This window comes from Acinonyx jubatus, chromosome B3, assembly GCF_027475565.1.
Source record: "Acinonyx jubatus isolate Ajub_Pintada_27869175 chromosome B3, VMU_Ajub_asm_v1.0, whole genome shotgun sequence".
NCBI classification, from domain to species: domain Eukaryota; kingdom Metazoa; phylum Chordata; class Mammalia; order Carnivora; family Felidae; genus Acinonyx; species Acinonyx jubatus.
This window is the reverse complement of record NC_069386.1, coordinates 133,696,681-133,713,814: the sequence shown is the minus strand read 5'-3', so window position 1 is coordinate 133,713,814 and position 17,134 is coordinate 133,696,681. Positions and strand designations below refer to the sequence as shown.

The following is a 17,134-nucleotide window of genomic DNA, read 5'->3' as shown; positions in this document are numbered from 1 at the left end:
TTAAAATTACCTCTTACTGGTACCGCCTCAGTTAAGTCATCATATCAGGTAATAGCAAGCAATGTATTTAAGTTTATTTATTTTGAGAGAGAGCGTGCACGGGAGAGAGGCAGAAAGAGAAAAAGAGAGATTCCCAAGCAGGCTCTGCCTTGTCAGCACAGACCCTGATGTGAGGCTTGATCCCACAAACCGTGCATAAGATCATGACTTAAGCCAAAATCAAGAGTCGGATGCTTAACTGACTAAGCCACTTAGCCGCCCCCAAAGTAGTATTTTTATTTCAGGACTTCACAAGGAGGATCAACTTCTGGTATCAACCTCTTCAATGTTTATAAATTGCTTAAAATGTTAGATTATAATAACTGGTGCTTGCCTCTAAAGAGTAAAAAAAAATAAATAATTTTTTTCAATTTTTTAGTCTCTACTTTTCCCTATGATTTGAAATACTCTTTCCATAATTATATATTTAAATTAGTCTGATTTGTTACTTTTCATTGCCTTAGAAAGTACATAATTGGTACATTTTATGGCTCAAAATTGCAGCTAACACTGATTCATAATTCAAGTTTAACTATTTGTTTACATTTTCTGAAATTTTTACATGTGAATTTGACAGCATGTCATTTGCAAATAAAAGCAGTTTTCAGTAGCTTGCTTTTTTTTTTAAACTGTGCAATTTGAGATACATTTGAAAAATGAATAAAATTATTTTTGTTTCATATAAAGAAATGGATGAAAAGAGGCTGCTGGATCCAGGGTTGAAAGTTCGTAAAGGCCTCTGGGATTACACTCTGAAGAACCAGCAGATGGAATGCCTGAGTGACTGAAGAAAATGGGTGCTAATGCATCTAACTATCCTCATTCATGTTCCCCGAGGGTAGGGGGAAATCCTCAAGCCCAACAGACTTTTATAGGTAATGGTTTCAGTTTTTCTGATTTCATTTTCTTTTGTGAATATAAATAGAATTGTGTCTTCAGTGGTCTTTTTGGATGAAAAGAGAATTGAATTGTGAAGAAGTTATTATAGATAATGATTCTGTAGCATCCAGATTTTTCCCCCAACAAATGTGAATCTGGCTTGTATGATTTTTATCCTAACCAAGCTGCTGTAGCACCATTGATCTTTTCTTTGGTGTCTTAACCATAATTGCCATCTGCCTCCAGAAAGCTAGCAATCTCCACTGTTGTGAAAATAATGAAATACATGCTTCTTGTGTCCTGGTCCATTTATTTTCCCCAGTGCAAAGCAGCCTTGGTGTAGTTAAGGAAAAAAAAAAAAAAGACATTTCACAATTATATGTAAGTAGTATTCTGAATTTACAAATCCAGTTAACTCTCATTTCCTAAAATTCCATCATTAAAATCTATGATATTTGGGTTTTGATAGCCAGAGAACCAAAAGCATGTTTTCAAGTAAAGAATAATCTGCTCTGTTAGTCTCTGTTCCTTATTTAATATGAAAATGAATGATTTGATCTTTTAAATTTCTTTATAGAAACAAAAGTCAACTTCATTTGAATGGTTCAGGAATGTCTTCTCTAAAAATTTCTAGCGTGAAATATGTGTTAAAATGAATATTGAAAATGAACGTTAAGAACAAAGAAATACATTTTCATTTGTTTGATTTCCTTTTTAGGAACATCATCCTATTCTCAGCAAGGCTATGGTTGTGAATCGAAATTATATAGCCTTGACCATGGCCATGAGAAACCACAAGACAAAAAAAAGAGAACCTCTGGCCTTGCCACCCTCAAAAAGAAGTTTATTAAGCGTCGAAAATCTAATAGGTCTGCCGATCATGCCAAGCAGATGCGAGAACTCCTCTCTGGGTGGGATGTTAGAGATGTTAATGCTTTAGTGGAGGAATATGAGGGAACTTCAGCCTTAAAGGAGCTTTCTCTACAAGCCAGTTTGGCTAGACCAGAAGCTCGGACATTACAGAAAGATATGGCCGATCTTTATGAGTACAAGTATTGTACTGATGTAGACTTAATATTTCAAGAAACTTGTTTTCCTGTTCATCGTGCCATTTTGGCAGCAAGGTGTCCATTTTTTAAAACGCTGCTTTCTTCTTCACCGGAGTATGGGGCAGAGATCATTATGGACATCAGTACGGCTGGTATAGATATGCCCATGTTTTCTGCTTTGCTACACTACCTTTATACAGGAGAGTTTGGAATGGAGGACTCAAGGTTTCAAAATGTTGATATTCTCGTCCAGCTTAGTGAAGAATTTGGAACACCAAATTCCCTTGATGTAGATATGCGTGGACTTTTTGATTACATGTGTTATTATGATGTCGTCCTTAGTTTTTCTTCAGACTCTGAACTGGTTGAAGCTTTTGGTGGAAATCAGAGCTGTTTAGATGAAGAGCTCAAAGCTCACAAGGCTATTATTTCAGCACGGTCCCCATTTTTTCGGAATTTATTACAAAGGAGGATACGGACTGGTGAAGAAATCACAGACCGAACTTTGAGGACTCCCACAAGAATTATATTAGACGAGTCCATTATACCCAAAAAGTATGCGAAAGTTATATTACACTGTATGTATACTGATGTGGTGGACCTCTCCGGTTTGCACTGTAGCCCCTCTGTGGGGAGTCTCAGTGAAGTTCAGGCTCTCGTCGCAGGGAAGCCAAACATGACCAGGGCAGAAGAAGCCATGGAACTTTACCACATAGCACTGTTCTTGGAATTTAACATGCTTGCACAAGGTAAGAAATTCTAATTTTTAATTTTGATTTCTAGAATTAACATATTTGTCTTCCACATTGAAAACACAGCCAGTATGTTCTATGATTTCACTGTTTGGGATATGAGGGGGTCAGTTTTTTCAAATGTATTGTTATGAAATTTGAGAAAGAATCGAAGGTTAGTATTAATGTGGCTGTTCATTTAGTGTTAAAACCAAGCATTCACAACTAGTGACTAAGAGCAATAGATGAGACGTGAGGCTCTTTTTCCCTAATGTAAGACAATAGGTGTGGGAACGTATAATAACCACCTGCACTCCATCCACACCCAAGCTTTGAACTAGCCTCGTTTCCCAGATTTCATGGTTATTCTTGATCTAGGACTTCTTGGGTAACTTAGATTCTCATATTTATACTCAGTAAGTTATTGATGCCTAAATGTTTAGAAGAATGAATATTTATTCCAAAAATGAAGATACTCACATTTGGATACAATGTGTTTGAATCAAAGAATTAGGCAGGGTTGTTTTTTTTTTAATTTTTAAATATTCTGTATCTTCTTTTCAAGCTCAACTTGTACATCAAGCAACAGCCTACAGTGTGTAAGGTCAGTGCTAGACTCCTGTGCCTTCTTCATTTAATTTAAACCTTTTAGGTTAGGATGGCACATTTTTTTGTTATAGGCAAATGAATACATGAAAGTAACATTAAAGAATTATAGATCCATCGGTAAACATTAGAATCTTAAAATTTCAGAGCTAGAAATCAGCCTTCCACACACAGCAAAGAGAATTTGCTGTCTTGAAAAGATGCATTCTTTGCTTTCTGTGACCATATATTAAAACAAGTTATATGACATGAAATTACTTGAGAAATTCAGCTAATGAGTATTTGCTAAAAGAACATTAGAAGTTACCAATTAGACGAAAATGTTAATGGCTGGGGTAAAACACAGGAATTTAATGAAATAAGGAATAATGAAAGCTATGCACATTTTTCTAACTTGAAAATAAAATGTGTGTTGTGTGGCTCAATCAACAAATTAATGGGACTTAGAGAAATGAGATAAAAGCCTCAGTTAAACAACAGCAACAAATTAGTTAATACAATGAGAGGAATTATACAGAAGAAAGCATTGATAAACCTGAGTGAAAAAAGTTGAGATTTCTGCTACATAAAGAATCTTTTAAATTATCTTTTTAGCAATAGTACTAATTTAGTCTTATTACCACAATCAAAATCGTTAAAATATTTTGTTAATTTAAAATAATCATTAAGTTAATAATAGTAGGCTATTTTGATGTCAGGCTAGGAAAGTGTGTTCTCAAAAATAACCTAGCAGCTTGACCTACCACTATTTTATTCTGTAAAACCAAATTTGTCAGAAAATGCGTCTACAGAAAAATTTGAAGGTTGAAACATTATTCAAAAGATATAATAACCTTTATTTTCTCAAATTGGTTTTATTTTTTGACATGTTTAAATAATAAGAAACTGAAGTGTATTATATACGCTTTGCTGTTTTTAAAAAACAGGAAAGCTGGGCTCCTGGGTGGCTCAGTCCATTGAGCATCTGACTCTTGATTTCCACTCAGGTCATAATCTCATGGTTCATGAGATTGAGCCCCATGGCAGGTCAGCAAGGAGCCTGCTTGGGATTTTCTCTCTCCCTCTCTCTTTCTCTTTCTCTCTCTCTCTCCCCCCCCCCCCCCCGCCCCACCTCTGCCCCTACCCTGCTCACTGTCTCTCTCTCAAAATAAGTGCGCTTTAAAAAATTTTTTTGTAAATGGGAAAGCATCCCTTAATACAGGTTTTTTGGGGGGGGTAGTTAAGTTTTAAATGAAAAGTAAAATTATGAGCCAGCTCTTAGATCTTAGGTAGTACTTCATCTAAGGTTCTTTTATGTTAAGTGAGTTTAATTTTTTTTTAATCATTTAGCTAGAAATTGTATTTTTTAGTACACTTAAAGATATAAAACAACACTCCTTGTGCATGTCTTGGTTACTGTAAGAAAAAAAAAAATATATATATATGTATATGTATATATTCCCTTAAACCTGGGTGTCAGGTTTCCTGTTTCCTTTTGTTATGCATGATACAGAGTTGAGGTTATTTGGTGTTTTGGTTTTTGCACTCCTTGTAGGCATTATTTTTCTCCCATGCCCATGGTATTCAACCAATCCTATTAGTGCTTATAACAGACTATACCTTTAACACAGTTTTTACCTCATTTTTGTGGGAAGGAGAATATTTGGTTGCTTGAAGAGGAATTTTATACCATGAAGTTTAAGAGCTCAAGCTCTGGGACCAAACTGGATTTGAATCCTTCTCTATCATGTTTTAACTTGCTTGACCTCAGGGCAAGTCACCTGTCTAAGCCCCTATTTTCTCATTTATAAAATCAGAATAGTAACGTGTAAAGTAGCATTATAAGGATTAAAAATATATAATATTAAGTGATTTGACTGGCACCTGATACATAGTTAGCATTCAGTAAATATTAGCTGCTAAATACTATTCATCAGAACATATTTCATTCATTACCATGTTCTTTTCTAAAGCTTTATGTTTAAAAATAATTTTATAATTATATTAAACCTAATACTAATACTTTATAGATTTTTATTAGGTTATTACTGATTATAAGTTTTTCTTATAATTTTATCACTGGTGAGATGGGACATGCCACTTATCAAACTATTGTAAATGTCTGGCTGTTTGTCATTTTACAATTGGTTTTTCTCAGCAGGAGTTCTACAAGCAGATTAAGCCTGTGATACTCTGAGGCATCTATGGTATCTAATGAATTAGCATCTCTCAGATGCATCCAGCATGATTATATGATAGTTATGTACCATTTTGGAGAAAATTAAGAAAATAGTCACCCAAATCATCATCTGTGATCTGTGATTAAGACGAGGGCTTAACTTCCAGTTAAAAAACACTGTGAGACTAGCCTGTTGGGCAACTTGAGGGTTGGAGTGTACTGTTCTCATCCTTGTGTCCCCTATGCCTGGGACATGGTGGGCATTCAGTAAATGACTTTAAATTAATGACGGTTACTTTTTATTCCAAATTAGATTTAACTTCAAAAGTTAAAGCCCAGTTTTAAAAGGAAACAAATTCTGTCAGGGGAGGCTAGGACCTTGAGACTAAATATGTCCTTCAAGATGGAGAGGTGATTTAATGGTTTCAAGAGCATCATAAAAAGAGGCAGTATAGGCAGACAGCCAGAGTGGTGTGGATAAAAGAGTAGGTTCCTGGCCTATACTGAGAATGTGTTTTATTCAGACAAATAGGCAGTCACTATTAGGGAGGTGGATTAACAGGTAATGGGGCCTCAAATTGCTGGCCTGGCATTTTAGGATTAGATTTAATTTCACCTGATATCCTACGTAGCAGATTAAACATAACTTTATCTCTGTCTCCTCCAAAGCCCTAATAGTAAAGAAGTAACACAAATATAAACCCTCAGGACAAAGATACCTGAGAGGAAAACAACAGAGGAAAAAGGATATTGAAAATTTTGGAAGCTGGAAAGCAGATCATGAGTGATTATTGGCTTACCAGAGAGGAGAGGTCTGTAACTCTAGATCCTATAGAGGAGTCTACTGAGGATAAGGGAGGCATTTCACAGGGGCTACTTAGTACTCTAGAAAGAAGGGATAAGCGTGGTGAACTAAAAAGAGATTTGATTTTAAGTCTGAATACTGAATGGATGAACCCTTTCCCCCCCACCATGGAATTCACCTTTATAGGTGGCGTGTGTCAGAAAGGAATGGGGTTTTTGTTTTACTTCATAAAGTGAGCTGGTTTTCTGAGTATGCTGTATTAAATAATCCATATTCTCTTCTGATTTGTGCAATCTTTTATTAAGTTCCCACATAAATATGGGTCAGTGCTTTCCATTTTGTCTCCATAGCCCATTTGTCTGTTTTTGCATCAGTATCACTTGTGCCAGGTGACAAATCCTAACCTGCCCTTCAGTTCTCTTCTCTATCCCCACCCCTCCCCCCCACCAAACACAATAAACCTGAGATTTATTTTTTGAAGAAATTGAACTAGAGAGATCTCAGATCTGGAAATAGCTATGAAAGGAAGGGTGGGGGTGTGGGGTAAAGCACAAAGTTGAAATCTGAATTTATGTAAAAGCCTACAAACTAAATGTCAAAATCACTCCTCTTCCCTGCTCTAGTCCAAGCCAGGCAGATAAAAGATTAAAAAAACTGGAGCTCTGGCACAAAAACAGACACTCAGATCAATGGAACAGAATAGAGAACCCAGAAACGGACCCACAAACGTATGGCCAACGAATCTTTGACAAAGCAGGAAAGAATATCCAATGGAATAAAGACAGTCTCTTCAGCAAGTGGTGCTGGGAAAACTGGACAGCAACATGCAGAAGAATGAACCTGGACCACTTTCTTACCCCATACACAAAAATAAACTCAAAGTGGATGAAAGACCTAAATGTAAGACAGGAAGCCATCAAAATCCTTGAGGAGAAAGCAGGCAAAAACCTCTTTGATCTTGGCCACAGAAACTTCTTACTCAACACATCTCCGGAGGCAAGGGAAACAAAAGCAAAAATGAACTACTGGGACCTCATCAAAATAAAAAGCTTCTGCACAGCGAAGGAAACAATCAGAAAAACTAAAAGGCAACCGACAGAGTGGGAGAAGATATTTGCAAACGACATATCAGATAAAAGGTTAGTATCCAAAATCTATAAAGAACTTATCAAAAAACAAAGAGTCCAGTGAAGAAATGGGCAAAAGACATGAATAGACACTTCTCCAAGGAAGACATCCAGATGGCCAACTGACACATGAAAAAATGCTCAACATCACTCATCATCAGGGAAATACAAATCAAAACCATACTGAGATACCACCTCACACCTGTCAGAATGGCTAAAATTAACAACTTTGGCAACAACAGATGTTGGTGAGGATGTGGAGAAAGAGGATCTCTTTTGCACTGCTGGTGGGAGTGCAAACCGGTGCAGCCACTCTGGAAAACAGTATGGAGGCTCCTCAAAAAATTGAAAATAGAACTACCCTATGACCCAGCAATTACACTACCTAGGTATTTATCCAGGGGATACAGGTGTGCTGTTTCAAAGGGACACATGCACCCCAATGTTTATAGCAGTACTATCAACAATAGCCAAAGTATGGGAAGAACCCAAATGTCCATCGATGGATGAATGGATAAAGACGATGTGGTACACACACACACACAATGGAGTATTACTCAACAATCAAAAAGAATGAAATCTTGCCATTTGCAACTACGTGGATGGAACTGGAGGGTATTATGCTAAGTGAAATTAGAGAAAGACAAAAATCATATGAGAACTTTAAGAGACAAAACAGATGAACATAAAGGAAGGCAAGCAAAAATAATATAAAAACAGGGAGGGGGACAAAAACAAAAGAGACTCTTAAGTATGGAGAACAAACAGGGTTAGTGGAAGGGTTGTGGGAGGGGGAATGGGCTAAATGGGTAAGGGGTATTAAGGAATCTACTGAAATCATCGTTGCACTATATGCTAACTAACTTGGATGTAAATTTAAAAAACAAAAATTAAAAAATAAAAATACAAAAATACAAAAACCACAAAAATAAAAAAACAAACCTTGGAGCTCTAGAAATAGTGAACAGCCCAAGAGCATATAGACTGGTGTGGGGACTGATGCGGGGAGTGCCATGATGAAGTTATGCTCAGGAATTACATGGTAAAAAACCAGTTTGCCTTCCAATTCTGCAAAGAAGAATAAGTCAGCAAGCCTGCTTTTGCAACAGAGTTTCCACACAGCTCTGTAGTGCTTCATTCTTAAATATGAAAACCCATTAAAGTTGAGGAAAACTTCCAAATTGACACACAGATGAGAACGAAGTATTAGAAGAAACCGTTGAAGAAAGCAGAAGAAAACTTCAACAGAAGCAAAATGCCCTTATATAGGGGTCCCTGGGTGGCTCAGTCAGTTAAGCGTCCAACTTTTGATCTCAGCTAGGTCTTAATCTCAGGATCAGGAGTTCAAGCCCTGTGTTGGGCTCTGTGCTGGGCGTGAAGCCTATTTTAAAAAAAAGGAAAAAAAAGCCCTTTTATAAAAGCGTTCTGTTGAATCAATGAGACATAAATAGGATTCTGTAAGAGTAAAGACAGGAGCTGTTGGAAATAAGGTAGCAGAAATGAAAAACACATAAAAAGATTGAAAGGTAAAATTGAAGAAATCTAGAAAGTAGAACAACAAAGATGGACGAATAGAACTATAGTATTGGTCCAGGTGTAACAATTTAACAAGCAGTGATTTTAGAAACATACGAGAGAAAATGGAAGAGAAGCCAGTGGTAATATAAGAAGTACTGCTAAAGCTAAAGGAAATTCTGTATTAAAAAGTTTTATCCCTTTCTCTAGGGAACTCTAGAGAAAAAGAGAAGATTCTACAGTGTTGCAGAGAGAGAAAAATTAGGTTCCATACAAAGAAATAGGACTCTGAATACTGTTGAACTTTTCAATAGCAGCAGCTGAATGCTGCAATCCAGTGGCATAGTGCCTTTAAAAAGCTGATGGAAAATTATTTTCTACACAAAATTCTATATTTAGCCAAACTGTCAATCAAGTGAAAGGCTAGATGAAGGCATTTTTTTCAGTCTTGCTTCAGAAAATTTTTCTCCCCTGCAACCCTACTGAGGGAAGTTACTAAGGATGCATTCCACTAAATCATGAAGTGAACCAAGAACAAGTGTGGGACCCAGAAAATGGGGTCAAACACAGAAAATAAGAAAGGGAAATCCTAAGTACTAGCTGTATAGTAAGTCTAGTGGGCATCAAGTCTAGACTGGACTAGGAGGGTGAAAGTCTCCAGGAACATTAAATGACAAGTGGCATTAAAAGATTTCATGGGGGCAGGAGGGATTCCTGGGTGGCTGTCGGTTAAGCATCCGACTCCTGATTTCAGGTCAGGTCATGATCTCGTGGTTTGTGTGATCGAGCCCCACATCAGGCTCTGAGCTGACAGCACAGAGCCTGCTTGGGATTCTCTCCTTCCCTCTCTGCCCCTCCTCAACTCATGCATGAGGGTGTTCTCTCTCTCTCTCTCTCTCTCTCTCTCTCTCTCTCTCAAAATAAATCTTAAAAATTTTTCACGGAACTTTTGGTGCTTTTATGAAGAATTAACAATAGGTTTATAGAAAATGAAGCAAGTGGGAAAAGTAGAAAATAATACCTCCAAGAAAAATTTAAAATTGCATATGGAAGAAAATATAATTCTAGTTGCACAGCTTGGCTCAGCAGTAAGCAGTATTTAAATAGTCTTAATATGAACACTGAATATTGATTTAATAAAAATTATAACATAGAGGTAAATATCAGAAGAAACAACTTAAGAATTGACAGTAGTTAGTTGCCTCTGAGGAGCAGGACTGGGAGTGGAAAAGAGATAGGGCAGGGGGGTTTGTTTTTAGAGGAAGCTTTTTATTACCACTAGCTACAAGACTTTTTAAATTATGAGCATATGCTGCTTTGATTACAAAATTAATTTTTTTATGATATGACATCAGTGCTCAAAAGAACCAGAGAGACCTAGATAGGATAGGCCATAATCCTAAGGAACTGGGGGATTTGTCATACAAATAAGTAATGTTAACTAAAAAGATCGTGCTTATCATTTTAGGTTACAAAGGGTTTTTACTTTCTCTCATTTGGTTGTCCTGACAACCTGTCAGTATGGTGGGGCTCAGAGTTGAATAACTAGCCTTTTCTCCAGGTTGTCAGTGATAAGGTTGTGACTCATACCAGCTCTTCTGACCCTAAGCCCAGAAACCAGTTTCCAGGGATGAAAGTGGGAGGCCACTGTAGGCCTGTTTGTAGGAATGAAATAGCAGACTAGTGATTGAAGCATCAACTCAGAGGAGTCTCAGCCATGAACCTGATTTGTGCTGAACCTCTTGGGTAAATGAGGGAAATGTGGGCCCAGCTAGGAGGTTTAAAAACTGAGCAGGGACCTGGGTAGGTCACCTCTCAACTTTGCTTCAGAGCACTTAGCTAAAGAACAGAGGGCTTTGTACTGAGTAGGCTGCTCTTTCCTGAATAATGTTTCTGTACCAATTATTTGACTTTTGGCTGCCAGCATAAAGACCTTCTTCCTAGTTTTGAGAAATTCCTCATTATACAGGTCTTGATAGAAGGCAGAGCACACCTCCCAGTGTAAAAACCTAAAAGGTTAAATGCTTGCTTTCTCAGCCTTCTCACTGGTTAATGTTTAAGCACATTACCTGCGCTTTTTGAATAGGAGCTCATAGCACAAAGAAGCAAGGACTATAGAAGGGTGCCTGGCTGGCTCAGTTGGTAGAGCATGCAATGTCTTGATGTCAGGGTTGTGAGTTCGAGCCCTTCACTGGGTGTGGAGATTACTTTAATTAATTTAATTAGTGGCACCTGCGTGGCTCAGTCAGCCATGATTTTGGCTAAAGTCATGATTTCAGGGTCATGATCTTAGGTATTGAGGCTGCTTAAGATTCTCTCTCTCCCTCTCTCTTTGTCCCTCCCCCATTCACACATGCGTATACTCTCTCTCTCTCAAATAAAATTAATAAATACATTTAAAAACATTATTTAAAGGCAAGGGCTATAGAGAATTCTTTCTGTAAGCAGGGTGAGAGCCGCAACATCCAATGGAAAAGAGAGAGGTCAGTGGCAGTGATGCCGATGATGGCATCCACTGTCTCTACACAGAGCAGGAGCTGTAGTGGCCTGGGGCCCAGAGCGACACGGGCTACTCACTGGCTCTTTCCCTGATGTAGTCCTCAGTGCACAGCCTTTGTTCTTGTTTGTTTTCCGTGTCTGGTCTTCAACTTTCCCAGAAACTATGGGCTAAAGTATCCTTTCAAATAAAGTCCTTTTCTGTTGAAGCCAACTAGAGTTGTTTTCTGTGGTTATAACTTGGAAGCCTGGTTGATAACAGTACATATATTAAAAAGACCAGTGTATAAAATTCCAAAACAGGTGGCTAGATTAGAAGAGCCTCAAAAAAGGATCAGGTGTTCGATCACTGCTTTCACAATGATTTTAGCATGCACTGTGTAAACACCTCTGAAAACATGAGCACCTTGGTGAGAATATATATTGATTTATAATTTTCTGAAAAAAATTAGAAAATTCACTCTTTAGAGGAACTATAGGTTTTCTCATGAATTTTAACAACCCATGGCCTACCATAAGAAGGGGGTATATGATGTTTCCTTATTATAAAGACTCTTGACCTCAGAACAAAATAGCCCAGATTATCACCAACATGTACATGCATGCATATTCCAGTTCAGGATATTTTACAGTAGTGTACTTTCAATTGCAGATTTTATTTTTTTAGCTTGATCAAAACTGTATTTTTCAGTCTTTGGAATATGAAATTTACTTATAACAACTCCAAAGTGGACCCTGTAATGCATTGCCCATATTTTTAGTTACAATGTATGTGATTATATTTTTTTTTGAATTAAAAATCTAACAGAGAAACAGCTGAAAGCAATGACCTAATTTTTCCCTTAGCAACTTGGTCAGATTTCAAGAGTGTGTGACTTGAAACAAATGCAAAGCAGTAAAGACTGTCTCCATTCACTGAGCCATTCCTCCCTCTTCCTGTCCTCTCCATTGTCCCCATGTTAACACTCTTCTTGTGTCTCAGTTCAGTTGAACTGGCAGTTCATTTTACTTCTGTCTATAATTATTTCCTCTTCAGCAAGTTAGTCTGAATCTACTTCCTAGAGAATGGAGCTAAGTTAAAGACCATTATCAACAGATCAGAATAGTAAATGGAGATTTCAGTTAACTATGCAATATAGATGAAGAATTAATCTCAGTTTCAGGAATGCAGTTCAGGTGACTCTCAAGTTCTGTATCTGTAATCATAAGGACACTTAGCACTTAAATTCTTTACTCAAAATTATGAGTAGAGTTCTAAGGCATAATATTTTATTGCATTTTTTTATTTAAAACTTAAACCATTTTTCATGTAGACTACAAACTCTCCACCTCTGCCCGTCTGCTCACACTTTTCTTTGTCTTAGAATACCTTTGCCTTTGACCACTAAATGTCCACGTTCTACCCCACTCTTTAAGACCAAATTCACATGCTACTTCCTTTGTTTCCTCTCAGGCATTCCAAATTAAAAGTATTTTCTACTTCCTGCAAACTTCCAAAACACTTTCTTTATGTTTCTTTTAGGTTTTTACATCTTCTAACTTATTTTGGAATTGTCTTTGTACATGTGTCATTTCCTCTATCAACTAGTGTATTATATACCCCCTAAAGACGGGCAAAATCTTAGTCCTCTTGAATCACCCAAAGAACCTAGCACAGTGCTTTTTTGCTGTTAGTGGACTCTGAGTTACATATTTTGAATTGTCTTTTTTTTTTTAAGTTTATTTATTTATTTTGAGAGAGAGCGTGTGTGCATGCGCACATGTAGGGAAGGGGCAGAGAAAGAGGGAGAAAGGGTCTCAGGCAGGCTTGGCAATGTCATCACAGAGCCTGGTGTGGGGCTCAGACTCACAAACCGTGAGATCGTGACCTGTGCCAAAGTCGGATGCTCAACCCCCTGATCCACTCAGGTGTGCCAAATTATCTTTAATACCTATGAAAAGTGAGTAACTTTTTCTTTTTAAAAGGGGGGGAGGGTATGTAATAAATGTTTGACTGTAGAAGTTACAAATAAAATTAAAACACTCTAGGAGATAAATATGAAGCAGTATTTATTTTTATTTTTTTAAGTTTATTTATTTTGAAGAGAGCGAGTGAGCAGGGGAAGGGCAGAGAGAGAGGGAGAGAGAGGATCCCAAACAGGCTCCGCACTGCCACAGCCCTACATGGAGCTCAAACTCATGAACCGGGAGATCGTGACCTGAGCTGTAATCAACAGTCAGATGCTTAACCAACTGAGCCACAGGTGCCCTTGAAGCATTATTTTTAAAATTAAGTTTAAAGTTGGTCTAAATACTGTATAATTCTGTACCATTAAACTCAGTTTTAAGTTAAATTTCAAATAAAGTTGTCTTATCAACTTTTTATTTTGTTGTCCACTGTTATGTAAATAAGATGTCAGTTGAATTTAAAATATTCTTGGAGGGCTCCTGGGTGGCTCAGTCAGGTAAGCGTCCAACTTCGGCTCAAGCCATGATCGCACTGTTCAGGAGTTCAAGCCCTACATTGGGCTCTGTGCTGACAGCTCACCCTGGAGCCTGCTTTGAATTCTGTCTGTCTGTCTCTCTCTCTCTCTGCCCCTCCCCCACTCATACTTGGTCCCTCTCTCAAAAATAAACAAACATTAAAAATTTTTGGTTTTAATATTCTTGGAAGCCATTCAAGGCTATTAATCTTTTGAAGCCAGAAAATTTAATCTGAGGACAGTTAGAAGCCTTTTCTCAACAATAAACAAAACTTTTCTATGCATACTAAAATCCCAAGGATGCCACAGTCAAGGGAAACGGTGAAACAGAGGAAGACTTGCTTGTTTTGGTTTGGTTTGTTTTTCTTCCCCAACACAAAATTTTTTATTATAGTCAAGATCTGAGAGATTTAATTTGAACTTTACAGACATTAATATAATCAGACAAAAGATGAAATGCTGTACTCAGGTCATTATGGATATGAATACAAAACTTTGAACAACATGGGGACAAGGAAGAACTACGCATTTATTATTTAAAGTGTATATTGAACTCTAGACACCACGAGAATAGCGGAAAGCATCTGCAATGATGCCACCCAGTACAGTGTATTCTGAAGTAGAGACTTGATTTCAAGTTAGCATTTTTTGAACAACATTGCTATGCAAGGTGCAATACCAACGAGAAGAGAATTAAAAGGAGCCGTGTTTGAATGTCACTATGTACCTAGTGTCACGATGGGCACTTATATCTTTTCGTCTTCACAACAATCCTGTGAAGCTCAGAGAATGGGTCTCTCATTTGCTCAGGTTCAGAGATAAATAACAGTACCCAAATTAAATGGTATTTTATAAATATGAAGTCTGGGGTTAGATCTGTGCTCCAGTCCTGGCTCTGTCACATGCTAACCATATAAATTCTTCCCGGTTTCTCAACTCGAGCTTGTCTCTTTCTCTCCATTGAAGTGTGGGCATCAAGCACTATGCCTGACAGTAGGGAGGGTCTTAACAAATGTTTTTAAAACTGACTTACATTAACTCTTTGGTAGATAATTTCTAAAGATAGAGCTGAGTTGTTTTCCTTATGCATCATTCGACAGCGTGGTTCCAAGTTTCCAAAGTCTAAAAAAAAATTTACCAGATTCAGACTTTTTTTCAACACTGATACATAGGATTACAATTGTAGGGAACATTCAACATTAGATGGCAAAACAAGGCCATAAAAAAATGGTCCACAGAGCTTTCCCATGGTGGTAGACTGCTTGGTGTAAAGTGGCCTTTTCTGAAAGCCCCAACTTATTTTTATTTTTCTGATTCTGCAGTAGTCAAATTTTGGCCACTCCTCTTCTGTTGCCAAGGAATACAAAAATGTAATGCAACCCAAGATGCAGGTTATTTGGGGGAAGACATTAGTGATTGAGGAAAGAAAATGATAGAAGGAAGAACCTCAGCATTGTACAAATATCCTGGCTTTTCAAATTCAGTATTGAGGTACAGAGTTGAAGTTTCTGCCTTAAAAACAAATATTATACTTACCTCCTAAAATATCTAGAGTAGAAGGACTTTGACCAGACACAGGCATTTTAGAAATGGTGGGAAGAAACTATTCCAAGAATTAAGATGGATTAGTAATGACATTATTTAGCTATTACTGTGTGGAATACTTCACTTAATCTTTATGGTAACCTGTATGGTAGCTACATCGCTGTTCCCATTGTAGAGATGCAGGAACAATTGTGTTGTTTCTTCCCCAAGGCCACTTCTGCTGATCAAATCTGCTTTATAGATACATGAATGTGTGTTTCTATTTCACATGCATATTTTGTTCTGTAGTGTAAATAAATAGTAGCACACTATACATATTATTGTCTTGCCTTTTTCACACTTAAGCTTTGGAAAAACGGTGTCAATACATGTAGACATTATGTTATATGTATTTGTTTTGTTTCTAAAAATATAAGAATGGGGCACCTGGATGGCTCAGGCGGTTGAGTGTCCAACTCTTGATTTCGGCTCAGGTCATGATCTCAGTTTGTGGGATTGAGCCCTGCGTAGGACTCTGCACTTACAGAGCCTGCTTGGGATTCTCTCCCTTTCTCTCAAATAATTAAAAAAAAAAAAAAAAAAAAAAGATTCACTCTCTCCCTCAGCCATGCACACACATGCATGTGCTTTCTCTCAAAAAAATTTAAAAAAAATATGTGATGTACTGACGTTTGGATATTCAGATAATACAAATAATACAAAAGTGTTTAAGAACCGTTCAGTCTCACTTCCCAGTGAAAAACACTGCTAACAAATAGCGCCTTTTTATAAATATCTTGTAAAGACTGAATCTTACTTTGGAGTATGTATAACTGACCAGAAAGTTCTTGCCTTCAACTATTTTTTCATATATTTAGATGAAACGAAATACCAGTTTCTATTACAAGTTAACATGGGGTGGCCGCACTATGTCTCCACGAAGGGAATGACTTTGATTTATAGAAAGACTTTGAGTTCAACATAAGAGACTCTTAAAAACTGAGAACAAACTGAGGGTTGATGGGGGTGGGAGGGAGGGGAGGGTGGGTGATGGCTATTGAGGAGGGCACCTTTTGGGATGAGCACTGGGTGTTGTATGGAAACCAATTTGACAATAAACTTCATATATTGGGAAAAAAAAAAGACTTTGAGCTCTGTTTTGGTTATCTTCGCTATAACATTTTCGTATACCTCATACGTAGCATTGATACGTCTGTAAAACTTCTGATACGTGCTTTACATGTCATGGCATTTGACAGTGAAATATCCACACATCAGAAAGTTGTGCCAAAACCCCCAAAACACAGTTGGCACACCTGTACATCTTTGTTTCTAACCATATTCCTCTTCAATCATAGTAGAGTTAGGCCTTTTCCAGAATGGGTTGGTTTTAATACCGTTTCCACTGTCAGTGTGTTTCTTCCTGATGGAAGCTTACATTAAAGAACAATACTGAATTTTGACACTGATTCACTAAAATACTTCTAGAAGATCCATAGGTATCACATTGGTTCTCTAAACCTGTTGATGTCTGAGCTGTATCTAATTATGAGAGGTTCAGAAATTTTTCTAAGCTAAACTGAGATTAGTTTTTGTTATTCTAATGCATCATCTTAACTTCTAGATTGATAGTTTTTCTTTATAAGTGTAAGCAGTAAATACAAATATAAAGTATCTAAAGTCTTCAGTGTCGTGAGCCCTACTTCTAAACTACATTTTGATGTCAGATTTTTAGAGATACTA

At 37.3% G+C, this 17,134-nt stretch overlaps 1 protein-coding gene across 6 annotated transcripts in view; it reads left to right on the top strand.

The window, feature by feature from the left end:
- BTBD7 (BTB domain containing 7) overlaps window positions 1-17,134 on the top strand; it is an 87,059-nt gene that overhangs the window by 28,687 nt on the left and 41,238 nt on the right. For 4 of the 6 annotated variants that reach the window (XM_027066479.2, XM_027066478.2, XM_053224867.1 and 1 more), the window contains exons 2-3: window positions 727-914; window positions 1,637-2,716. In XM_027066479.2, the coding sequence (XP_026922280.1) occupies window positions 833-914; window positions 1,637-2,716 (1,162 nt within the window). In that variant the 5' untranslated portion in view covers window positions 727-832. Of the gene's footprint in view, window positions 1-726; window positions 915-1,636; window positions 2,717-3,263; window positions 3,303-6,890; window positions 16,406-17,134 lie in introns of those variants that run through there. The other 2 variants (XM_027066481.2, XM_027066482.2) reach the window with 2 other exon arrangements.